Source organism: Phascolarctos cinereus, unplaced genomic scaffold (genome assembly GCF_003287225.1).
Source record: "Phascolarctos cinereus isolate Bilbo 61053 unplaced genomic scaffold, phaCin_HiC Scaffold_7;HRSCAF=346, whole genome shotgun sequence".
NCBI classification, from domain to species: domain Eukaryota; kingdom Metazoa; phylum Chordata; class Mammalia; order Diprotodontia; family Phascolarctidae; genus Phascolarctos; species Phascolarctos cinereus.
The window spans coordinates 39,463,444-39,490,952 of NW_027556180.1; the positions used below are offsets into that span (position 1 = coordinate 39,463,444).

Sequence of the window (27,509 nt, forward strand, 5' to 3'; positions counted from 1 at the left end):
ATGAAAATTTGAGCTATTTAAAAGTGGATGGAATACTTTGGGAGCTAATAAGTTTCATATCAGTGAATGTTCTCAAAAATAAACTGGATGGGTAGTGTGGGAAAAGCAAATATGGTGGAGTACAAGCTGGAACCCACCTGAACTGTCCCAACATTCCCCTCCAAACAACTTAAAATAACACCTCTAATCAAATTTTGGAGCAACAAAACCAACAAAAGATCAAGAAATTCACTGAAGAAAAGAATTCTTTAAGATGCAAAATTAGCCAAATAGAAAAAGAGGCAGAAAAGGTCACTGAAGAAATAATTCCCTAAAAATTATAATTGAGCAAGTGGAAGCTGATGACTCCATGAGATTTCAAGGAACAATAAGACAAAGTCAAAAGAATGAAAAAAAAATAGAAAATGTGAAATATTTTACCAGGAAAAAAACAACTGACCTGTAAAATAGATTAAAGAGAGATCATTTAAGAATTGGACTACCTGAAAGTCATAACCAAAACAAAAATAAAATAAAATAAATAAAGAGCTTAGACATCATTTTCAATAAATTAGCAAAATAAATAAATAAATGGCTGCCCTGATCTCTTAGATCCAAAGGTAAAATAGAAATTGAAAAAATTCACCAGTCACTTCTTGAAAGAGATCCCAAAATGAAAACTCCCAGGAATATTATAGACAAATTCCAGAGCTCCCAAGTCAAAGAGAAAATTTTGGAAATAATTCAAATATTGTAGAGCTGTGCACAGTCAGGATCACACAATATTTAGCAGCTTCCATATTAAAAAAGCAAAGGACTTTGAAAATGGCATTTCAGAGGCAAAGGAGCTAGGATTACAACCAAGAATCACCTACTCAGCAAAACTGAGTATATAATCCTTCATGGGGAAAAATGGACATTTAGTGAAATAGAGAACTTCCAAGTATTCCTAATGAAAAGACCAGAGCTGAATAGAAAATTTAGTATTCAAAAAGAAGACTCAAGATAAGCATAAGAAAGTAAACATGAAATAATAATCATAAAAGACTCAATGGAGTTATTATATTCCTATGTGAAAATACATATAACTCCTAAGAATTTTATCATTATTAGGGCAGTTAGAAGTCTGCATAGACAGAGGGCACAGATGTGAGTTGATTATGTTGGAATGATGTACAAAAAATAGGATGTATGGATGAGAGAGAGAGATGCACTGGGAGAAGAGAGAAGGGAAAGGTAGAATAGGGAAAATTTTCTCATAAAGGAGGCAAGCCAGAAAGAGCTTTTATAGTAGAAGGGAAAATGGGGCTATGATTGGCAATGCCTGAACCTCATTCTAATGAGAATTAGTTCAAAGAGGGAAGAATATATATACACACTCAGTTGGGTATAGAAATTTATCTTACCCAATAGGGAGATAGGAGGGAAAGAGGATAAGAGATATGAAGGATATGGGAAAAGAGAGGGTGGATTAAGGGAGGCAGCAAGACAGACTTTTAAGGAGAAACAGGATAAAAAAAAGAGAGAGAAGGATAAATAGAGGAAAAGAGGATGAAGGGAAATGCACAATTAGTGAACATAACCATGAATGTGAATAGGATGAGGTAACCCATAGAATAGAAACAGATAGCAGAATGGATTAGAAACCAGAATCCAATAATATGATTTGTATAAGAAAACACTTGGGTCAGAAAGACACACACACAGAGTTGAAATGAAGGGCTGAAGCAGAGTCGATTATGCTTCAGTTGAAGTGAAGAGGTCAGGGGTGGCAAACATGATCTCGGACAAGTCAAAAGCAAAAATAGACCTAACTGAAAGAGATTATCAGGGAAATATCTGATAAAGATACCATAGACAATGAAATAATATTTTAAAAAATTGTACATCAAGTTCCTCTTATAAAGGCCCTGTTTCTCAAATATATAGGGAACTGAGTCAAATTTATGAAAATGAAAGCCATTCACCAATTGATAATTGGTGAAAGGATATAAACAGGCAGTTTTCAGAAGAAGACTATCAAAGCTATCTACAATCATATGAAAAAAAAAATGCTTTAAATCACTATTGATTAGAGAAAGGCAAATTAAAAAAAAAACTCTGAGGTACCATCTCACACCTATCAGAAATGGCAAATGCTGGAGGGGATAAGGTAAAATAGGTACAATAATGAACTGTTGGTGAAGCAGTGAACTGGTCCAACCATTCTGGAGAACAATCAGGAAATATGCCTAAAGGGCTATAAAACTGTGTATGCCATTTGATAACAGCAATACCACTTCTAGGTCTCTACCCCAAAGAAATCAAAGGAAAAGGAAATGGACTTATATGTACAAAAACATTTATAGCAGCTCTTTTTGTGGCATCAAAGGATTATAAATTGAGGGGATACTCATCAACCAGGGAATGACTAAACAAGTGGAGGCAGATGCCCAGAGTCACATGCAAAGTCTTCCCGTGGGATAGCTGGAGCTTCTCTTGCCATTTACATTTACTCAAGGTAGTTTATACTCTCTGTGAGAGTCTTAGGTCATGTTCTCTGGTCTACCTCCACACAAGTATCATTTTCTACATGCAGCCTTCCCAGTTTCCCTGAACTACTAGTGTCTTACTTCCCAAACTATGTTACTTAACTGCTTTGTGTTTATTTTGTATTTATTCTGTTTATATTTACATCCGTGTATTTAGTCTCTCCCCCCACCACCACCACAGAGTGGAAGCCCCCAAAGAGCAAGGGTTGTCTCATTTTGGGTCTCTGTAATTGTCTCAGCAATGCCCAGCATGTTGTAGTGACTTGATAAATGCTTGCAGATTGAAGGATTGCTTGACTGAAGAGTTCAGATGTACATCTTCAAGATCTATTAACAGCATCTGAGGCTACATCGACCCTGAATAAATAAACAGAGAGAACTATGAATCTTGTGCAAGGCTGAAGGGCCATCTACACTGTCCTTGAACAAGATTTGTAATCTTATGGTCTGCTGCCTCTCTAAATGATGCAACAATAGGTAGTCAGGGGAAATTATTTCCCTTTAGAGGGAAACACATAAGAGATGGCTTTCTTTTCTCCTCCCACTGTCCTCACTCATAGGAGTAAAAACCAGCCACCAAGGCTCAAGACTCTTGAAGTGGTACCATGTAAGAGGCCTTCTCAGACATAGCTAAAGTCCAAAGAAAAATGGTCATTACAAAGCAATCAAGTACTTACTAAGGGCCTACTATGTGCTGAATGTTGGGGATGCCGATGAAAAAAATGAAACAAAAGTAGACTTGTCAAATGTCAAAGGCACAAAGGGCTTAGAGGTTATCTGGCACAACCACTTTATTTGACAGATGGGCAAAGTGAGGTCCAGAGAAGAGAAGAAATTTATAAGAGACAAGACTAGACACAGCAGTCATGACTAAAGCCTAAGTCTCCTGACTTCCATTTTAAGATCCTATATCCCATATTATACTATTTCCAATTAAAATAACAAGATAGTGGTCTGTTAATTAATTTCGTAGTGAACTGAAGGGACAGAGTGGGGCAGAGGAAAGCATGCTGAATCTGGAGTCAAGGGATTTAGGTCCAAATTCTGGCTTTGTCACTTCTTACCTGTACCATCCCAATCAAATAATTCAACCTCTCTGGGCCTGAGTTTCATAAGAATATAGATTTTAGGCAGGTGGCATGGTCGATGGAGTGCTAGACTTGGAAGTGCTAGAGTCAGAAGATCTGAGTTTGAATCCTCCCTCAGATACCTACTAGTTGTGTGATCTTAGGTAAGTCCCTTAAGCCATTAGGGCCTCAGTTTCATCATCTGTAAAAGGAAGGCATTGGATGAGATGACCTCTTTGGTGTCTTCCAGCTCTCAAGTCCATGATCCCACAATACGTACTCTGCCTCACTTAAATCCAGTTGGTGCTTAAGTCAAGACATCACTTCATGATGTCATTATTCCTCTTTGAAAAGGAAGGACCACCACCAATAACAAAAACAATCTAAATCACCATAATATGAATAGAGTATGATAAAGGGCATTAGAGTCAGGTACAAAGGAAGTAACTGTCAGTTTTCAGAGGAGGGAGAGATTGTTTCAAATGAGGAGGTGAGGAAGAGATCAAGAACAAGAAATATGCTATTCATTACCTTTATATTATATTTGGACAGCATTTTAGTTTATAGTACTCTTTTATATCCATGATCCCATTTTATTTGATTCACAAAACAACCCTCTGAAAGTTTTAGCAGATATGATTGGTCCCATTTTACCGTTGAGGAAACCAAGGATCTGATCGCTTAAGTGACTTGCCTATGGTTACACAACTAGGAAGTGGAAAGATGGACATCAAGCCTACCTCTTTTGGTTAAAATTCTCGATTCTTGTTTTGTTTTGTTTTCTTTTTTCCCTATATCCCATGGCATCACAGGAGGTTTCAGGAAGAAGGAAGCATCTGAGCTGGACCTTGATAATATAACAATAATAATAGCTAGGATTTACATAGTATTCTAAGGTTTGCAAAGCAAGCTTGTGTCACTTCCTTTGGCCCTAAAGGAGAGGCAGTGGGTGACAGTGGAAAGAACATTAGCTCTAAAGTCAAAGGTTCTGGGCTCAAATACTGCCTCTGATTCTTACCACTTGAAGGACCTTTGGCAAGTTACTCAGTCTCCCTATGACTTATCTGAGAAACTTGGAAGTTAGACAAATGGCCTTTGAGGTCTCTTTTACCTCTAGATCTGAGACCTTATTTAAATAAGTTAGCATGGTATGGAATGGTATTCATGGTGAAGTGAGCATCTAAAGAAAAAAATGGTGGAAGTGGAAACAGTTGAATAATGTTGAATAAAATAGGAGTAGTCCAGGTAGGTCAGAGCATGGAGTATTAAAGGAAGAAGGAAAGAAAGAAAGGTTGCATCCATAATATAGAAGGACTAGAATGAGAAGGGAAACTTTCTGTAATCGACAATGGGAACCATTTAAGATGTTTCAGCTAAGGATGATGAATGAGAACTGTGTATTGGGACCAAGGTTGGCCCAAAAAGAGTGAGGAAAAATGTACCTCTCTCCCTTCTATGCAAAAGTGGGGAGCTATTGGTATAGAACATTGCATATACTATCAACAGTGATCAATATATTGGGTGATTTTGCTGAACTGATTTATTAAAGAATTCTTTTTTTAGTCTTTCCTTCAAGGGATACCTCTCTGGTGCAGAGAAAAGGGTGTATTTGGAAATGAATGTGAGGAAAAACAAATATATCAATAAAATTTTATAAAGTGAATTGTACATTGGGAAGAATGATCATCATGTTAGAAACCATTGCTATAAAGCAGAAATAATGAGGGCCTACACTCAAGGGAGTAATAATGAAAATGGAAAAGAGGGAACACATTTGAAAGATACTGGAGTGGTTGAATTGATGAACTGACAAACTGATTGTATATGAAGGATGGGAAAAGGAAGAAATCAAAGATGACTGGGAAAATGGTTCTATCATCTACAGAAAGAGAGAGCTTTGGAGGAGGAGCTGGTTTGGAGGAAGAAGAGACAAGGTCACTTTTTTGGCATGTTGAATTGGTGGTGTTGAGAGACATCCAGGTAGAAATAAAGGACAGATATTGGGAAAAGTTGGCAGTTAAGTGGCACAGTGGATAGAGCAATGGGCCTGGGACCAGGAAGACCTGAGTTCAAATCTGGCCTCAGACACTTACTAGTTGTATGACCCTTCAACTTCAAGTCATTTCATCCTGATTGCTTCAGTTTCCTCATATGTAAAATGAGCTGGAGGAGGAAATGGCAAATCACTCCAGTATCTTTTCCAAGAAAACCCCAAATGCAGTCATGAAGAGTCAGATATGACTGAAATGACTGAACAACAACAAAAAATTTAGAAAAAGTGATTTGCCCAAACTGAAGCTTCCAGTAAATGTCTGAGGCAAGATTCATATTGAGTCTTCCTGACTCCAAGTGCTGCATTCCATTCACTATGCCAACCTGCCTCTGAGACTGCAGCTCATTGAAGTCTCACAATAAGACTGTGATATAGATAGTAGAGGTATTATGATCCCTGTTTTTAAAGTGCAGAAGAGGGCTGAAGTAAGTTGCTCATGCCTATATGGCTAAAAAGTGAAAGAACTGAAACTTGAACCCATATTGACTGAGTCTGAGGCCAACGTCCTTTCCATCACACCATGCCGCCCCTGCAATATTGATTGTTATGTAGCATAGGAAGCCTGCAGCCTCTTGCTAAAAGTGTTAAAATGGTTAGGCCATTAATGGATCAATAAGCATTTACTAGATGCCTACTATGTGCCAAGCACTGTGCTAGGCATGAGCGATTCAAAGACAAAAGTGAAATAGCCCATGCCCTCAAAAAGCCAATTATCTCACAGCTAGAGCATCAATTCCTAGGTAAGTGTAGGGGCGAAGATAATCCTATTGGAGTGAATGAAGCTGCTTGTTGCGAATGATGAACTATTGTCTTCCATGTAAGCTGGGAGGTAGAATTCATCTTGCAGGTCTGCCCCTCTTTACATAGTAGATATGGTCTTCACATTTTCATTCAAATTAAAATTTCATCACCAATTAATTTTTTATAAACTGAATCCTTTCTGTAAATGTGAAGGAAGAGCTTGGTAAAGTGGTAAGAGGGCTCATCCTGGAGCCAAGAAGAACCGAGTTCAATCAATTCCCCAGCTCTGAAACTTCCCAGCTCTGTCATGATGGGCAATCAAAATAATACCAAGACAGTATTAGTTATTTTAAATGAATAAATATTTTTAAAATTTAGCAGTTTTAATTGCTAAACTAAACGATCACACAAGTTGTCCCTTCTCTGAGCTTGACTTTCCTCATCTATAAAATGGGCATATTCAGGACCTACCTTATAGGGCTTTGGGGGCTATCAGGCAGTTCAAAAGAGATCATGTGTTAAATCACTTTTCCAGGTTTAAGGCACTCTCTCAAGGTCAAGCTTTATTATGTTAAAGTGTCAGTTAGCAATTGTGCGACTTTGGATAGATCTCTGAGGTTTGATTTTTCATTTGTAAATGGGGATAATAACACTCTTTCCCACACACAGGGTTGTTGAAAGGAAAATCTTTGATTAATTTCTAAGTCATATGGATGTGGGAATTGTTATTCATAGGCTCCTAGATTCAGAGCTAGAGGGGACTTTAACAGTCATCTCAACTAAGTCCCAGAGAGATTAAGTAAATTGCTCAAGCTCATACAAGTGGTTAAGTGCGAGAGATGGGATTCAAACCAACATCAACTTCGTCATTCTTTCCACTACAATATGCTATAATAATTAAATAAGAGAATTTCTGGAGAATCCCCTTATAAAGCAATCCCATCATACTCTGATTTGTCTAGGTTTCATTTCATATATATATAATATATATATAAATATATATAAATATATAAAATATATACATACATATATTATATATATATGTGTATATATATATATATATATATATATATATATATATATATATATATATATATATATATATATATATATACATGAAAGTAAAGGGAATAGCCACCTCTGTAAAATACTGAAAGAAGTGAGAAATCTGGAAGTGAACAACAGCCTAATGGGGGGAAGCAAGCACAGGAACTAGTCACGATTATCCTAGGGGAAGATTTCTAAATGTTTAGAGCAGAGGCTTTTTGCACTGCTCCTCAGTGCCACTTTCTAAAAGTGGGCAGGTCAGGGCTTAACTGGCTCAGTCTGAAGCTTCCTGGGACAGGACATGAGAAAAGGCTGTGACCAGAAGGTCCTCACCCAGGATGGGGCCAAAAGTTTCAAAGGGAAAAAAAGTCAATTGTTAAAAACAAGGGGTATTGAGCTGAGGGGCTGGAGACAGAAGGCCAGGTCTAGATCAGAAGTGAGGGTTGGCATTAGGATCAATGACAGAGGAGAAAGACATAGTCTGGGAGCAGAGTGAAGGGTCTGGTGTATTATTGAAATACTCAAAAATGCTCACACTTGATGAATGGCTTTGACCATGGGCTCCAGGAAGAAGACAAAGTCTCTTGGGAAACAACATGGTGGAGTGACTAGAAATGATGGAACTGGTGTCTAGCTTAGGGATTCCTATTTTCACCTCCCCCTTCGGCCAGCAAGCCACCCCAGATCCCAGCCAGTGATGCCTATGAGGATCCCTACATCTTCCCTAGAACATACTCTCCATCTTTCCTGACTGTTCTCCCTTCCCCTTTTCCCTTTTGGGCATACATTGAACCCTTATCCATGCTCTTGTTAGAGGGAACCCAGAATTCCTTCACCAATCTAACTCTGAAACCACTCTGTCCTTCCCATTGGCGGTTGGATGCTCCTGTGGACAGACATCCTGATGCATCCTAAGGATTCCTAGGCCTTGCTATCAGTTTTGTAGCTGAACCTTTGCGACCTCTAGACCTTTCCAACTGTTCTTGAAGCTGAGTTCTCCTATGTGTGTTGTCTTCTCCAATACCTGTGACTGGCACATAGGAGGCATTTAATAAATGTTTTTCATCCCTTCATAAGAGGGGTAGATCCAATTGCTTTTAAGGCTCCTTGCAACTCTAAATCTATGGACCTATGAAATGACTGATATCATAATCCCAGGATAGTTTGTTGGTAAGAAAGAATAAAGCAAAAACGAGGAAATGGTGGTGGGCCCTGAGCCAAGGCAAAGCAGATCAAAGGCTGGATCTCAGGTATTGGAAATTATGAAAGTGCAGAGAAGCCCTTACCCCAGGCATATATAGTAGGTGTTTATGACAGGTGAAGTTCAAGGAAGAGAACAGGGTCAAGTTTGTGTTTCACTGTGTTAGAACATTTTTATGTGTATAGTTGCATCTTCTTTCCTGAAAAGTTTAGACTTTGATGCATATTTGAAAATAAAACTAAAAATAAAAGAACTTTTTCTCTTTTAAAATCCTGATTGGTTTTAGGTTGTCATACTTACCATCTAGTAATTGAATCCCACATAAATCTATTTTGTCCTAATTTGGGATATTATATCCTACAAGTCCTTATTTAATCCTTTTAAATAAATCCTTATTTAATAATACCTTTGCTCTAATCTTCCCCTACTCCTATCCCACACCACCCTAATAACACCAGAAACTGGTTAATTGATTTTTAAAAATGTGTATTCTTACTATTGACATGTAGCTACATAAATCCTGGCTTATTCAGTTTTCTGAAGTGAGGCTTTTCACAAACGCCTAAATAGTGTAGAACAGTGATTTTCAAAGTGAGATCCACAGACCTCTTAGAAGTCCTAAGACCCTTCCTTGAGATACACAGGCCAAAACCATGTTCATAATAATACTAAGATACTATCAGTCTGTTAAAATACTACTCTATTTTTCCCACTACATATCTTTATGAAGCCATATTTTCTTAATATACTTCAACTAAAACAACATATCACAGCAGACTGAATGCAGAAGCAGATAGGAGAATCCAGCTGTCCTCTATTAAGCCAAATATCAAAGAGATTTTCAAATATATACATATATATATATATATAAAAACGCACACACATATACGCATATATACATATAAAGCAATGCTACACTTCTATTTTTGTTTTTCAAAAATGTATTTTTAAAAAAACCATGTTAATATGTAATGAGTTCATTATTATTTTTAATGAATAAATATTTTTTCAAATTTATCAGCTTTAATTTTTAAATGAAATGATCACATAGCTTGCAAATATAAAGATTATCTACTTAAACAAAAGCTCTTTGGGCTCCTCCATAATTTTGGAGAGCATAAAGAGGTCCTAAGACCAAACAGTTTGAGAACCATAGAATCAAGAGACCTGGATTCAAATCTAACACTAGACACTTAATAGGCATGATCCTGGAAAAATCACTTCACCTTTTGTCTTGGTTTCCTGAGCTTTATAAAAATGGAGATGACAATATTGTGTAACCTAATCACCTTTCTAAAGAACTTTAGGATTGGTGCAATGTTTTCCCCTTATCAGTTCTGAGTGGTAAATGGTGCTATAATTATCCCTATAGTCAAAGAAACTGAGGCAGACATAGGTTAGATGACTTGCTCAGGATCACAGAGCCAGTAAGTGTCTGAAGCATATTTTGAACCCAGGTCTTCCTGAATCCAAGGTCAAACCTCTAACCCCTATACCTTGATATGTCTCTATGTTATCCAGTAGAGTTAAAAAGTCTTTTTAATTTGATTAGATGAAGATTTCTGTGTATGGGAAGGAAATAACTGATGTGTACTAGATCCTGCAGGCCTGATTGGGTGGAACTTTAAATGAACATCATAAAGTGTATGTTAATTACTTGGTGACCAAGATCGTTCCTTTGGAGCTATTAATGTATATTAAAATGTACTTTTATGTAATAAAAAAGAGATTGTAAAAATGGCCATTATGTATGCAGGATAATTGGTTACTTTAAATGATAGGGTTGCCATCTTATTCTGCAAAATACCATAAGCAATTTTATGAGATTATACTAATCATTTGGTTTAATTTTATTTTCTTGTCAAAAGACAGAAGGAAGCTACAAAAGTATAAAAAGGGAAATCAATAATGGAGCATTTCAGACTTAGAGGCATTAAAAAATGAAACTATCCTATAATATTGCTGGAGCTTTAGATCCATAGTTAGAAGTCAGAACTTAACTTCAATGAATGTATGATCTCACTGGCAGGGGTAGTCCCCCAATGATGAAGATCACAATCCTTCCATGTCTTCCTATCCTGTGCAGCTCTTATCCATATCACCCAGTGACATCTTCCATAAAGAATTCATCCAATTTGCTGGGAGGTGGGGGACAGGGATGCTCCTTTTTCTAGAATTTTGCCATTACATGGATACTGACAGAGCATGAAGGCTGTCACTCACTCTTGCAATGTGACCAACTCATATTTTTTTTTTCTGAGCAGGCATCTCTTTATGAGAGTATTATGGAGTAGAAAATAGAGAGCTCACCTCAGAGCTAGGAGTTTTTTCACCTGGGAGTTCCCAGTATCAATGCAATAACAGGTCCAATCTCTATCACTGTCCCTGACTCATTTATCCCCTTATCTGTGCAATCATTTATTTGTAATATGTTGCAACCTGTTCATTTATCCTGCACCTCTCCATTAATTTCTGGGTGACCTGTAACTTGAATTCTTTGGAGTCTGTGCTTTTCCATCAATCACAACCAAATAACATCATGGAATGAATACTAGTATTTTAAAATTGTGGTCCTTTGGCTTTGTTTTTGGTGGCAATGGTGGTTTTGATGGGAAAGCCTGGGGCCATTAAAAGAATTTTAAAATTTCCCAAAGGCATTCTAGCCCACTTTCTTCCTCCTATTCAGCTCTATAGCCAACTCATTGTCTTTTGGCAATATCTGACCCAGGGAGACATCCTGATGGATGAACTAGATCTCTGGTTCATTTATTCAGTTGTATATCAAAAAGTCTGAATTATTATTTCAAATTTGACCAAGTTGAAAACAAAAAATAACAACCCATCATTGAGCATTCTCCTTTTTACTCTCATGACTTTGTAAGTCATTAGAAAACCAGCAAAGTCAATAAAAAAAATAGTTAAATAACCAATAATGATTACTTCTGATGGAGACAAAAATAAAATCTGTCCATCCAAAATTCCCATTTTTGTAGAATAGTTCCCTATCCTATGCCCTTCCCCTAATTTTTTCTTTAATATTTTATTTTGTTTGGTTTTCTGCAGCTTCTGCCCCAGAAAAATCTAATCAATTTTGCTTGGTCTCAGGGGTGGAAGGAGCAATGAACAGACTTGAGTCTGTTAATAAGCACTTATTAAGCTCTTACTAAGGCACTGTACTAAGCACTTCAGATAAGTATCTGGCACAATAATTCAATTTCTAGATGGTATAGAACTGAAAGGAATAAGAAAGGAATTGGATGGCAGTCAGGATCCCAAAAAGACCTGGGGGCAGGCAGCACTTGGGGTTGAATCTAACAAAGTGAAATATAATAAGAATAAATGTAAAGGCTTGTACTTGGGGGTTCAAAAAATAAATTTCATAAGTGCCACTTAAGGGAGGTATGCATGAAGTATAGCAGAAACACAGATATTGGGTAACTTACACCTGACCAATAAGAGTTGCTCTAATCATTTTATTAAGAAGCCACTGAACAACACCGTTACTCAGTTTAGTGAAAACTATCTAATCCGATGGAAATAACCAATGGGAAATTTGATCCCACACATTGTAATTATCTAATTACAGTTTATTCATTTTCTCAGGGTTGACACTTTTGCTTTAGAAAAATAAGGAAAAATATAGATTAGACCATCATGTGATCAGCACTTTTCTTTTTCATCTTCTCTACCAGGATGCAACTAGTTTAACAGCCTAAGTAGCACTTCATGTCTAGACGTCAACATCCCTGCACAAGACTAAGAAATTCATCCCATATTCTTGAAATAATGTAACAGCTAACATTCCAAAAAGCTCTCAAGAGTCACAAAGTGGCCAACATTCATTATGGCATTTGATCCTCTACTTGGTCAGAAATTATTCTTTCCCAGGTTAGAGATGAGGAAACTGAGGCTCGGAGACATTAAATGACTTTCCCATGGTCAGCCAAGTAGTGTTGAAAGGATCAGTTAGAGATCTGGATTCAAGATCCTGGCTCTACCAGTTACTTACAACCTGTGGAACCTTGAACAAATCTTTTTTTTACTTCTCTGCCCATCAGTTTCCTCTTTCCTCATCTATAAAATGGAAGACTCATAGGAAATGATCTCTAAGGTCTTTTCAGCCCCATAACTATGGTCGTGTGATCTGATGTTTTCCTAATTCCAAATCCCATTCTCTTCCCACCAAACCATGGGGCCTCTCATGCCTCTCATCTATTTCTGTCTCTCTCAGCCACTCTGTACCTCTCCGCTCCTTTCCTCTCCTCTCATCCCCTCCCCTCCTTTCCCTTCCCCTCCCCTTCCCTCTTCTCCTCTCCTCTTCCCTTTCTATTATTGCTAATACACCACCATCCTTTTACTTATCAAGGTTGGCTTCAGATACTCATTCTCAATTCCTCACTCTCTTTCACTCTCCTATAACCAATCAGCTTCCAAATCTTGCCATTTCTATTTCTACAATATCCCTCATATATTTCTATTCCTATCCATTCTTGGTCAGCTAGGTAGCACAATGATAACACTTCTGGCCTGGAGTCAGGAAGACTCATCTTCATGAGTTCAAATCTGGCCTCAGACACTTACTAGTTGTATGACCCTGGGCAATTCATTTAACCCTGTTTGCCTTAATTTTCTCATCTGTAAAATGAGCCAGAGAAGGAAATGGCAAATCAATCTAGAATCTTTGCCAAGAAAACCTCAAATGGGGTCACAAAGAGTCAGGCACGGCTAAAAAACCATTAAACAACAGCAATCCATTCTTCCCACCACCAGACCATATCATCTCTCAGCTACACTACTATAATAGCTTTCTAATTACCTGGCCTCAAGTCTCTCCCCTCTTCAATACATCTTCCTCAGAAGTGCCAAAGGGACACTCTTAAACCAGGGATCTGACTGTGTCAGTGCCCTGTGCTCAATAAACTATAGTAGTTGTCTATTGCTCCTAAACTAAAAATGTGGACTCTTCTCTTTACCATCTAAAGCTCTTGAACCTAGCCCCAACCTTTCTTTCTAGCTTTATCATCTATTACTCTACTTCTTATACTCTATTTACAATCCAACCATACTGGCTTTCTTACTGTTCTTCACACACAATTCATTTTCCTCTTCCTAATCTCCTCCTCTGTGCCTTTGAAGTGACTAGCCCCCAGCCTGTAATATCCTCCCTTTTCACCTCCACTTTCGAGAATCCCTGATTTCTTTCAAAAGTCAGTTCAAGTGCTTCCTTTCTGTGAGAACTTTCAAGACATCCACCATTCCCACAAATTCCTCCTTTTATTTTGTATATACCTCTATTAAGGTTACAATATAGGGACTGGAGCTTGCATTTCATCCAGTACTGGACAAGGTAGATTCTCTCTACCAAAGCAGGTTTTTTGCAACTTTAGTGTCTTAGAGAGTTGTTAGAACCCTAAGAGGTTAAGCTATTGCCCAGGATCTCATAGATCATGGCTACCAAAGTTGGACTTGAACCCAGATCTTTGTGAATCCAGACTAGTTCTCATTCTACTACACCACTGTTCCTCTATATATCTGTGTGTGTGCAGAGAGACATAAATCAATCAACAAGCATTTATTAAGAATAGTTTCCTGTATGTAATTAGTGCTTAATTAATATGTTGTTGATTTTCTCTTTCCCTGCATGTCTGCATGTCTCTCTCTCCTTGTTTCTCCCCCTCCATTAAATTCTTCAATCTTTTGCTTTCAGACAAACAACTCTCCTTTTCTGTCTTTCCTCTAAATGTTGTTATTCCTCTCAAATTTATATCAGCATAAGAGATACAGATGCCTTCTCCCTTTGAGAAAGGTTGTCCAATGATTGTTCTGGCTATTTTTCGCTCCTAAAAGCTTGCAAAAGCCTGGAAAATGCCCCAAGGCCACAGGTTTTGTTGATATATTACATCTGTGTGCACCTGTCTCCAGAGCATTTCAGAGATGTTTGTCTACCAATACATTTGGTTTCAGGTACAGAGCCCGCCAGGCTAAGATATAGGGAGTCTATGGGAGGGAGGAAATGTGGGAACATTGTCTGAAAACAAGGCTTTCCAGTAAATTACCTTACTGCCCCTCCAAGCGGATCCTTCCTCCTTTCCTTGGATGAGAGAAAACAGAAAGTAATTAGGAACTTTAAAAGGCTTTTGTGGTTTTGAAGACTTTGGCAAGACCTGTTGAAAATGCCATCTTCATAATTGCCTTGTTTCAATGCTTCTTTTGTCCCTCATGATGCATCATGTAGTTTCTGAATGGCTGTTTCTGCATCCACCCCCCTCAGGGCTGGGCCCATTTGTTTGTTTTTCTTCATATTCTTAATGTGAATCTGTTGGGTGCAAACCACTCTTTCCTCCCATCCCTTCACTCCAGGACATCTCCATCCTTGGCCCCCACACAAGATGACAACCATGCAACAAAGGTAGGGCCTTTTGCTTTTTCTTCCCTAAATCCACAGCTGGGAATGCTTTTTAAGGGGGTGTAGGCAAGCAAATCGTATAGCTCTTAGCCAGGACTGGACGTCTATTTATGAAAAAGCTTTGAATGCCCACCTGAGGAAGGGGATGTGGGGTAAAGGTAAGCTGCTCTACCAGCTGTAGTGAACTGCTCTGGCCCTAAGCCAAACATTTTGTTTTTCCTGCAAAACTGCCCAAATCATGTTGTACTTTTATTATGAAAGCAATATAAAGCTGTTTTTCTGGGGCATTGTAGTCCTGCTTAAACATGTATAAACTGCTTTTTTAGAGATTATGGGACCATTGGCACTGAGTGCAGAAGTGATCATTTCTGTGATAATGTGAGATAATTCCAGAGTGATTCATTGGTGGAGATGTGTAAATGCTGTGCTTGAATCTCATTGCTTTGGGGTGGGGGGTAGGGGGTAATAAAAAAAGTTTTATGCAGAAAGTGAGTCTTTTGATATTTGAAAAAAACCTCTTTGGGTGGGTGAGGAACACATAATTCTTTCAGGCAGCCATGTGACATGCTAGAAAACAAAACTAGTCTAGATCAGCAGTTGTCAAAGTGTTGTCCAGGGCCCCCTCGGGGGTCCCCAAGACTTTTCTTCAGGGGGTCCACAAGGTCAAAACTATTTTCAAAATAATAATAAGATATTTTGATTTCTAATACAGCAAATATCGATAGAAACAACTCATAGCAATGATTTTTAATAGTGTAAAGGGGCCCTGAGACCAAAAAGTTGAAGAAACTTTTCCAGAGTCTAGAAAAATGCTCTCCTTTAGCCAATGATGACCGGTCTGTCTTCAGATTTCCTCAGTTATATATTTTGGAGATGTCTGGGAAACAGACCATGGGGAGAAAAATGTCCCTTGCCCAGTTGTGGATACACCACCAAACTAATTGAAAAAGTAGGGCAAAATAACAAGAAAATGGGAGAATCATAGATTTTAAAGCCAGAAGGACCTTGGAAGTCAGCACCTGGTTACACAGATGAGGAAACTAAGGCAAAAAGAAGTTAATGGCTTGCCCAAATGAATATGCCTAGAAAGCATTTGATGTCTCCAAATCTAATTCCCTATCCACCATCCCATACTGACTCTTGGAGAAGCAACAGGCCACTGCCTTCAAGTATTTGGTGAGTCAAAGAGGGATTCATTTTGTTCTATTTGGTTCCAGAAAGCAGAACAAAGAGAAATAAGGAGGGGGAGGGGGTTGCAAAGAGGCAGATCTAGGTTTGACATAAGCAAATAACTCTTTAACAATTAAGAGCTGTCCAAACTTGGAATGAATTGCTTAAGAGGTAGTGAGTTCCCCATCACTGGAAGTCTTCAAGTAAAGGGTGTGGGACCATCTGTTAGGTGGGTTATAGAGTTGGAATCTTATGCACATAAGGGTCCAAACATGTGACCTCTGAGGTGCCTTCTTCCTAGGAGAATCTGGAATTCTCTGATTCTCTGAATCCCACGAAGGACTTTTTTCTGGCAGTGTTTCGTTTCAATTAAAAAGAAACCCTGCAGCCTTTTAAAGGGCACGGTCAAAATCAGTCTTAGAAGCTGGTAACCTGAGACCTGTAACTCTGGAATTTGCCTCTGGTTTTCCTTTTTAAGTTGAGGCAGAGTGGGCAGAGATGCCCTCAGGCTAGTAGGTAAGATTCCAGAGCCATGCTGGCCTGGGGCTAGAGTCTTTAGGTCTGTGGCACCTGCCCACTTATTCTTTGAGTCCCTGGCCCAGCTACCTGACATCCTGCAGTACTTGGCAAAGTCCCCAGTCATGCCTGCAGTTCCTGGGCTAGGGGCCTGTTCTTGAGAGCATTGGTGGTCTCAGGTTATCCCAACTATCAGAGAGAATCTGATATCAATAAACAAGTGAACCCCCTACTGTGTGCCAAGCATTGGGACTATAAAGACAGAAATGAAAGGGTCCCCATGCTGGTGGGCAACCTGCAGCCTCAAGGCCACATGTGATCCTCTAGGTTCTCAAGTGTGGCCTTTTGACTGAATCCAACCTAGTGAAGTCTGAGTGAAGTTTGGATTCAAAGGACTGTGCACACTTGAGGACCTAGAGGGCCACATGTGGCCTCGAGGCAGAAGGTTCCCCACCCTTGTTCTAGGAGCTCAAAATCAATCAGGGGTGACAATACACACAAGCAAACACATGCACATATATACATGCATATATATGCTGATATTCAGGAAGACATTAGTGACTGTTGCTTACTTCAATACCTCCAGGACACTTGATGTGGGTTTGCCCTGCACATATGCAGATTACAACCACTCTGTACATCATACCCTTTGTGAGTTATGTCTCTTGGGGGAAGAAAGGGGAAGAGGGAGAAGATTATATAATAGTAGCTGACAATATTACAGCACTCTAAAGTTTTCAAAGTTCTTTGAGCCTCATGAGACAGCTAACGGTGCAGTGTAGAGTGCAGTGTAGATACAGACCTAAAGACAAGAAGACCTAAGTTCAAATCTGGCCTCAGATACTTACTAGCTATGTGACCATGGGCAAACTTGTTTGTCTGTTTCTTCAACTGCTGGATGATAATAGCACCTTCCTCCCAGAATTGTTGTGGTGGCCAAATGGGATGATATTTATACAAACTGCTTAGCACAGTGCCTAGAACATAATAGGCACTATATAAATGCTTATTCTTCCTCCCCATACCACTAAGGGAGGTACTATAGGCATTATTAGACTAAAGCTATCAAATGACTTACACAGGGTCACACAACTAGTACATTTCCAAGGAGAATTTGAACACTGATCTTTCTGAAGCCAAACCTATTGTGCTGCTTCCTTATAATCAACCTTCTTGGCAAATAGTACGCACTTATAAATGCCTGTTGATTGATTGGTTGATTATTTACCAAAATTCACTGACTATTGAACCAGAGACAGAGCTGATAATAATTTACTATGCTCTGTCTCCCAGGAACCCAAAGGAATCTCATGATGAAAGGAAGAATTTCAAATATCAGTAAAAGGAAAGAAGGAGAAATTGCTTTAAAGCTAGTTCTCAGACATCAGCTCAGTCTGTGAATCAATTTCGCAAAAATTCTCCAACTGGTATAATCCAGCATAATCATTCCATGTGACTCATTCCAGCAGGTGAATGCAGCCATAGAGCAGAATCACAGAAAGGCGGAGTAGGAACCAACCACTTCTAACCAGGAAACACCAATGAGACTTTAGTGCAAAAGATAAACATTGTCATCTGCCTCCCATTAAATAGAAAGGGAGGTCTTAGTGAAACAAAGAGACCTAGAAGTAGCTAGATGGCACAGTGGCTAGGGTGATAGACCTGAGTTCAAATCCTGCCTTAGATAATTATCAGCCATATGACCTGAGAGAGTTATTTGACTTTTCTCAGTCTCAAGTTCCCCATCTGTAAAATGTAGATGACAATAATTGCACCTACCTCACAGGGTTTCTGTAAGGCTCAAAAGAGATAATACATATAATGTGCTTGGCAAACCTTCAAGAATCCTATAAATGTCAGTGAGTTAGCTACCCAAGATAAGCAAATGGTAGAACTTGGATTCAGAACCAGAAGTTCTGACCAAAAAAAAGCCAGTGTTCTTTCCACTAAGCCAATTCCAAGGAAACCTAGGGAAGGGGGAGAGCAGGTAAATGATAGACAAAAATCTCTGTCCTCAGGAAGAAAGCAGCAAATCCCAAGCAAATACTTCAGCAGACCTCACCTTTCTCCAAAGACAGGAAGGGAGGAAAGGAAGTAGGGAGGAAGAAGAGAGAGAGGAAGAAAGGAAGAGAGAGACAGAGATTCGGGAGGGGGGAGAGAGAGAGAGAGAGAAAGAGAGAGACAGAGAGAGAGAGAGAGAGAGAGAGAGAGAGAGAGAGAGAGAGAGAGAGAGAGAGAGAGAGAGAGAGAGAAGGAAAGGAGGAAGTTCTGTATCCTCTCTTTGCTGGGCTTCATAGAATTACTTCTGTTGAAGCTATCTCTCAGTAGGGGAAGACTCAAGTACCAGACAGATATCATAAACTTTTTTCTCTTAAAAAAATTAAGATACTTTAATCTCCTCCCCTGCTTTCCTCTGAAAATCATCTAGGCTTTCTACCAGCTCCTCCTGAGCAGGCTTCCAGCCTGTTACCTGGACCAGGTTCAGTAGCAGTCAATTATGTAATTAAGGGCTTTTTCCCTTGGGCTCAAGTCAAGCATGAAATACTTATTAGCTTGGAGTTGTTATTGTTTTTAATCAGATCCTACCCCCTAGAAGAGGGTTTCTAGATAAAAAAAAAAAAGCTGGGAGGGAAATAGGAATAAGTCTATTGGGTGTGAAAACTCCTTTGAAATCTCACCTGTTTGGTTTCAAACCCAACTGTGACAACCAGTGACAAAGATCTCATTTGCCCTTCTGTGCTCCAGTAAGAAACACTATATCATGTGTTTGTAGACCCAAGAGTCTAAAGGGGGCCTGCAGTGAGCTCTGTGGGAAAAGCCCAGTTATGCCAATTGCACCCACCTAACTGGACCCCTTCCATGTTCAAAAACCCCAGACTGAGTACAGCAAAGCCTGGGTCCATGAGGTACTTCCCTAGTCACCACAGGGCAAAAATAGGAATACGGGATAATAAGAATGGCAGGCTCCCTGCTTTGTTATAGTATCCAAGCCCAAGTAGCTCAGCTCATATCTGCAACCAGAGGATCTAGACCCAGTGGTGAGCAGAGAAACTTGTCCAAAGGCAGAGTATAAGTAAGCCAGTAACTCAATAAATCCAATAAATACTTGGTGATTCATCCATGAAAGGGAGGATCTATGAGGGAACTCCTGGTCCCAGATCTCTCCTAATATCCCCTTCCTAAGTCCATCTTGCCTCTACACAATAAAAAATTGAAACCATTAGCCTTAGGGCCAACTCCTTATTGGTGCTTTCTTAAAACTTTTTTAAATGTAATTAGAACCCTCAGCAGCCTCCAACTGCCAACAGGATAAAATGTCAGCCTGTCAGACCAAGCTAATCTGTAATCGAATTACTAGGGGTTCAAAGCAACTTACACAAGATACTTATAAGACTAGAGAGTGCTTACTGAAGGATAGTAGGGTCCTGTCATACTGATATCAAATGTTTGTGGCATCATTCAGTACCATCATTGAAGCAGCCCCAAACCCACATCAGAGGAGAAGGTTTTCTCTCCAAGAGAAGGGTTGGATGAAGCAATAGTGTCAGGGGCTTCTCCTGGGATAGACTGGACAAGTCAACTTAGAGGGAGGGGGGAACTAGGAGAAATCTATGAAATGAGAGTCCTTGTCTGGGAGGGAACCTACAGGAGCTAATGACAAAGGATATGTGTTTGCCACAATGAGATCATAGTTTCACAGGATCACAGATCCAAGCTAGAAGTGACCTAAAGTTTATCTAGTCTGATGACTTCATTTTACAGATAAGGAAATTGAAGCCCAATGAGATTGTGACTGGCTTGAGGATTATGGGCTTGGCCTCCCAAGTAAAACAATGGATTATCCATTTTCTGTAGCCCTGCATCAATATAAATTCCTTCACTTGGTATTCGATATGCAGCTCATTCGCTACCTTCTACAAGAAACCTTTGCAGAGCCCCCAGCTGCTAGTTCAAGGGCTCCATGAGTTGGTTCGAATCTGCCCTTCCATACTTATTTGACATTATTCCTTTCACTGTCAATCACTCAATCAACAAACATTTATTATAAGTCTCTACTATGTGTCAGGCACTGTGCTAGACACCAGGGACATGAATACAAAGGACAAGACAATCCCTAGTCTTAATGAACCCTCTTCTTCCTGTAAGCCCAGTTGAAAATGATTTCTCCCTCCTTAAATTATCCTGGAGCACTTTGTCTTGATCTGTTCCTTGACCCTATCATTTTCATATTAGTTTGCTATGTTTCATATCTTCCATTCAATCAGAGATTTGTCCAGAGTACTAATTTACAGGGAAACATGATTTCTTCCACATTTGTCCAGAGTACCAATATACAGGGGGTCACGATTCCTCCAATAGCAGCCCATGTTTCTACCAGAGTCCTTCACCAGCCCAAGCCTGTAAGTGGCTTGGGGGATTCAGGCTCTAGATGTTCAGGCTAGGGCTTTGAAGTCTCAAAGGAGGCCCACTGGGGAGGTGTAGCCCTATGCTCTTGGCAAGCCCCATCTCCAGAGTACTATCACCACGATATCCCTCTTCTAGAGGTGTGTCTCCCCTCCATAACTGAGATGGGAGTCTAGTCTCTCTAGGGTATGGTTCCCCCCATTTTTAGCAGAGCTGGCCTATCTCTTGTACCACCGCTTCCACTCCCTTCGTGAGAACCATGCTCTCTTTGGGCCAGATCTTTTGACTCTGAGTGTCATGGTCTTTTCATTATACCATATTTCCTTCTCCAGCTGCTCCCCTACCTTGTTCATTGAGGCTCCTCTCTTGGAGAATTTGTATTAGTCATTTTCACAGCCTAGAATCCATTTCCTCCCCAATTCTGCCAGTTATAATCCTTCCCTCCCTCTAGGGCTTGACTTGAGTGACCCCTCCATGTAGCCTTTGATCCACCCAGCTGAAAGTGATTCCTCCCTCCTTAAATTGGCCTACAGCACTTTGTCTTGACCTGTTCTTTGCCCCCATCATGTTCTACTTTCATTTTATTTGTTGATGTTTCGTATCCTCCCATTCAATTTTAAATTTCTTGAGGGCAGAGCACATATTATTTTCTGTCTTTGTGCCCCTGGCACCAACATAGTGTCTCTACTAGGCTATAAGCTCTCTAAGGGCAGAGGCTGTGTTTAATTCCAACTTCTATTTCTCCCAGAGCCTTAGGATAGAGTCCTGAGCACAGTGGGTGCTTTAAAAATGTGTGGTGAAGCCCTGGTTTGGATTCTTGTGGCAATAACTGATATTAACATGGCCTTTAAAGTTTGTAAAATCCTTCACTTTCATTAGTTCACTCAGACTTCATAATAAACTATCCAAGAGGGCAGTACAGGTATTATTAGACCCATTTTACAGATGAGGAAAACTAGGCTCATGGGGTTAGGTAACTTGTCCATAATCACAAGCTAGAAATCGCCTGATGTGGAATTTGAACCCAATCATCCTGACAAGTTCAGCAATTTAAACTGGAATTAAAGCCTAAACCAATGCAAAAAAAAAGTGCCTAGTTCTCTTTAATTTGTCGAGGCATAAGGATAAAGGGCAATGAGAAAGGAATGTTACCCTCTTTCTTTAAACTGGTTTTTTATGAGTATTATAGATAAGATTGAATATAAAGTAATGGGCTAACTTTCAAAAAAATTTTAAAAGGTAAAATTAAATAGACCTTGGAGTGTTCCTTATGACCCTTATCTGCTCTTCCTCTCCTCCCTCTTCCTTGTTTCACAAGAATTGGGTTGGACCCTACAGTAGTAATTTCCAGATTTTGTGTGTGTGTGTGTGTGTGTGTGTGTGTGTGTGTGTGTGTGTGTATGTGTGTGGAGAGAGACAGAGAGAGAGAAAGAGAGAGAGAGTCGGAAGAGAGGAAACAAACAAGCAAAAAGAAAAATATCTGCCCTCAGGGAGCTTATATTCCAATATCTAACATGACACATTACAACACACAAAAGGGACCTAAAAAAGATAATGAAGGGAAGGGCAAGAAAGAAGGTACCACAGCAGGAGCAAGGTGGCATAGCCTGGAAAGTCAGAAGCAGAACCAGGAGGTCAATGAAGGTTAGCCAACCTGGGCCTCTCCCCAAAATGGAACTCACAATGGGAGAAGGGGACTAGCAGAGCAGAGGGATGTTCCAGGCTGACACTGCAGCTGAGGTGTGGTAGACAAGTTTGGGAAGTCAGAAGCTGAGCCAGGAGGAGAATCAAGGCTGGTTGGGTTGGGCCATTCCCCAAAATGGAGGCCCTGGTGGGAGAGAAATGGAAAGGTGGTACTTATAATTAGAAGGAATAAAAGGGAAAACATTGTAATCTGAATGCCTTTTAGAAGTACTCTTTCCTTTCTTGCTCCCCAGGCCAACCCCCTGCTCCTTTGCTCTTATTTCAAAGGCAGGAGAGATTTTGGGTGCTGCTATTTTCTAAATTTACTCTAACTTTTATCTGAGGACTTCCCCACTGCCCCCAAACATAGGCTTTTTCTAGTCCCCATTTGAAAACAAGGAAAACTTCATTAAACAATGAACATGCAGAGCAGAATGCAGCATTTCCATCCCTTTTCCCCAAAAGAAATCACTCCTTATTACTTCCTTTCTCTGGTCTCCACTCAAGCCAAAAAATCACCTGTCATGGGTCCCAAGAAAAGCATATTCAGGGTGAGTGTGGTTTTAACTGCCTCTGAACACACTCCCCCTCAGGATGTCAAACATGTCACATGCTTCTCATGTGCATGTTTTGTCCCTTTCTTCCATTTATTCTACCCTGTTTCCTACTATAACCCTACATTGAAAAAGAAAGAATTCGTCTCAAGAGAAGTCCATGCAGTGATCTTGGTATGGGACGTGGATTCATGTGTGTGTGAGAGAGAAACAAAGAAATAAAGGAAGAGAGAGGAGGTAAAAAGCAGAAGGAAGAGTCTTGGGATTACCAAAGTGTTCACAGCAGAATCTATTGTGGTAGCAAAGAACTAGAAACTAAGTCAGATCATAGGACCATAGAATCAAGATTTAGTGCTCAAAGGAAGTTTAGAGGCCACTGAATCCCATCCCCTCATTTTATAGATGAGGAAACTGAGGCACAGAGAGGTTAAATGATTTAGCAAGAGTCGCACAACTAGTAAAGTATCTGAGATGAAATTTTTATCCCATTTCTTGCTGACTTCAAGTCAGGAACCTAACTGGTTTCAATTCCATGGAACAGGATACCCCTCCCAGATTGAGCTCATCACATCTACTTTCACTACCATGCTGCTATGTCAACCCTTGATTCACATTAACTCCCTCAGCCCCTCTCCCCTCTGACTGGAGGGCTGGAGGATAGATTACCAAACTCCTCCCAATGCCTTCCTTTATAGAAGGCAGAAACTAGGGGCTCACTCCATTTTACATCTGACGCTTTGCCTGGTTTCAACTCCATGGAACAAGATGCCCCCATGTCAGGTACCCTTTGGTCTCCCTCCACTTTCCTGACTCCTTTTATATGCTGTCTACCCCCATTAGATTATAAACTCCTTGAGAGTAGGGACTATCTTTCTTTTTGTTAATTGTACCATCACGGCTTAGTACAGTACCTGGCACACAGTAGGCACTTAATAAATGCTTATTAGATTGGATTAGAATAGTTGAACAAATGGTGATGTATGAATGTGGCTTCTTAATAGATAGACCAAGAGTGAAGTGAGCCCTAGACCTGAGTTCAAATCTTGCCTCATTTAATAGCTGTGTGAACCAAGCAAAGTTACTTAATCTCTGTCTCGGTTTTCTCACCTATGAAATGAACATAATAATGCACTTACTTTTCCAGGTTATTTTGAGGATAAAATGAGATAACTGTAAAGTACTTTGTAAGCCCTAAAACATTGTCTTAATGCTAGATTATGGTACCATAATAAATTATGAATATGACAAATTCAGAATTTTAAGAAAAGAAAAGAAATTGGACACAAGAGAAAGTAAAACCAGGAAAAAAAATGACACTGAGAAAAACTTGGGAAGACTAATGTGAACTGATGATGAAGGAAGAAAAAAACAGGAGAATAATATATTCATTAGCTACAACAGTACAATGAACACAACACAGTACAACACAGGCAGTTGAAATCAGATTAAAGGCAGTGAACAATATTGCTTAACGACAACAGATTGTATCTCTCTTCTCTTGACACAGTTTCTGACACATGGTAGAACTTTAATAAATGCTTGCTGGTATATTGGTATTTTAGTAGAGAGATGGTGGATTACAGGTGTGGAATGTTGCATACTTTGTCATGTAATCTCTGTGTAAAGCTTTTTTGGCATTTTTAATCTATTAAAAGGGATAACTCTATGGTGGAAGGTAGGAAACATATATGTCAGGAAATCACTATAGTGTTTTTTTTTTAAGAGGCATCAGTACAACTTTATTTTTAATGATGACTAGGGCTGTTTTTAGCTCCTAAAGAAGCATTTTTCAGAGTCCAATCTGGTCAGAGTCCTCAACTCCTCCCAAGGCCAAAACTCATATCTGGTCTCATAAATTGTTTGCCCTGATTTTATGTTTTCCTCTGACTTTCAATATTTATGAGTGATCTGAACAGTAATCATGCAGACGGAGGGTATAGATCAGGCCCTGCTGACAGTGTGTGTGTGTGTGTGTGTGTGTGTGTGTGTGTGTGTGTGTGTGTGTGCGCGCGCGCGCGCATGCGTGCATGCTACAGTGTACTAAAGGAGGGCTCATTGTCACAGAAATCACGGTCTGCAGCCTGGCCACATCTCCAAGCAGTGAATTATCATCAGCTCTAGGCTGGATGAAGAGTTGACAATGTCCCCTCACTCCACCATTTTGTGCAAGTAGCTGGCTTCTAAATTCAGAAGTCCATGGGCACCAAAAAATGTCTCCAGGAGGAGGAAAAGGTGAACGTTTTCTCTTTTCCTTCTGCACTGGTCATCAGGAACAACAGAAGATGAGGGCTTCTCATTGAACAAAGCCACAGCTCAGGTTGGCCCTAGGAATGTAGTGTACCACATTTATGGCAGCATGAAGGGTACCTTGAATTAAGGTGGGAAAGGAGATTCAGGGAGAAGAAAAAGATCCATAGGATAGAGGGGAGACCACTTCAGCCTATCTGATAGCTTCCTATTTTGACTACTACCTGGCCTGGACAATTCACTTAACCCCTCAGTGATCTTGACAACTCTCTAGAATTGTAAATAACAGAGAAGTGGCCAACCTGCATTGGCAGAGGCAATTTCTTCATCTGGGACTTCCTTGCATCATGAAATAGCAGGTGCAGTCCCTATCCTTACCCCTGTTATTACTAGTCCTGGGGGACATCTCTAGTCGTGGAGTTATATCTCATGGAGATATGTATCTCGCCACTGGACCCAGATAACTCCAGAGGAGAAAGTGAGGCTGGTGGCTTTGCACAGCCCTGCCTCACTTAAATCCAATTCACTTGCAAGTCGTGGCATCACCTTCCTGGTGCCATGGTCCTCTTGGAGAACAAAGCACAAGCAACAACTGGGTGCCACACCCTGGTATTTCCCCATTATTCTCCTAGGGCACCCTCTAAATTTTGTTCACATCAAATTCAGCCCCCAGGCCAAAGCCCCATTTTCCCAGCCCAAGTTAAGTCTCTCCAAGTGAGGAACATTTGATCTCTGACCCTTTCTTTGTAAATGGGATTGTGATGGTCTGTGATCTCAGCAGCTGAACAATACACTCGGCACTGAGATCTGAGTTCAGGTGTCAGCTTGCTTTGCTTCTGGCTAGCTGTGTAGCCATGTACAATTCCTTCTCTCTAAAGCTTAGGTTCCTTATCTCTAAAAGGAGGAGGGGTGGGCTTAATGATGCCAAGCTCTAACATTCTGCACTCCTTCTATTGGTGCCAATTGCAACCCATATGCCTGTTTTCTTCCTGGGCAATTATGATGCTATTTTCTGGCTGAAAGATTAGCAGCCCTAATTTTAGCTCAGAATCAGGCATGTAGAGCTCCTTAATATTCCATGTATGAGTTCAATAAACTGGCATTTGTGAAAAGAATCCATGAAAACATCAGGAACCACAATTGGGGGACTGGGGTAAGGGGGGGGGAGCTGAGTAATTAAATCCGTCAAGCAACAAGGATTTATTAAGTGTCTATTATGTGCCAGGTAGTATCCTAGGCATTGGGAAAAGAAATGTAAAGAAGGAAATAAACTCTCCTGGCAAGAAGCTCACATTTTATTGGGAGAAATAACAAATGGATTTTAAAGTGTAAACAGATAATATAAACAGAATAGATGCAAAATAAATACCAGGTCATTAGGCAGGGAGGGCATGAGCAATTGTGTGTTTCTGAAAAGGCTTCACAGACGGTGGTACCTGAGCTGAGTCTTGAAGGAAGAGGTGAATTCTATGAGGTAAAGATGAGGCAGGAGGGCACTCCAGGCATGGGAAAGAGCCAGGAACAAGGCACAGAGATGGAAGTTGGACTGCCATGTGGGAGGCACAAAGGGGAGGTCATTTTGGCCGGACTGTTGACTATGGGAAAGAAAGCACTTTACAATGAGTCTGGGAAGGTAGCTTGGGGCCAGAATATCTTGTCTTTAAAAGGCAAAGACAGGATTTTACATTTGATTCTAACAGCCATAGGCAGGTGTTAAGCTTTAGAGAGTAGGAGAGCTTGACATGGTAAGACCTACACTTAAGGAAAATCAGAATCCGCGGATGCTATGATATCAATAATGTTGTCTCCATTAGATAAGGAAATACAGAATGGCTCCATATGAGGAGAATGCAAGGCAGTAAACTCCTTGGAAGTCAAGGTCAGACTAACCCAAAGCTTAGGCTTAATCT

At 39.9% G+C, this 27,509-nt stretch overlaps 1 protein-coding gene across 2 annotated transcripts in view; it reads left to right on the top strand.

The window, feature by feature from the left end:
• KCNMB2 (potassium calcium-activated channel subfamily M regulatory beta subunit 2) overlaps window positions 1-27,509 on the top strand; it is a 280,827-nt gene that overhangs the window by 57,821 nt on the left and 195,497 nt on the right. Inside the window, exon 1 of one of the 2 annotated variants that reach the window (XM_020980644.2) lies at window positions 14,949-15,028. The exons of the other annotated variant lie outside the window; for it this stretch is intronic. Within the exon in view, the coding sequence (XP_020836303.1) occupies window positions 15,009-15,028 (20 nt within the window). The 5' untranslated portion in view covers window positions 14,949-15,008. Of the gene's footprint in view, window positions 1-14,948; window positions 15,029-27,509 lie in introns of those variants that run through there. 2 annotated transcript variants of the gene reach the window in all.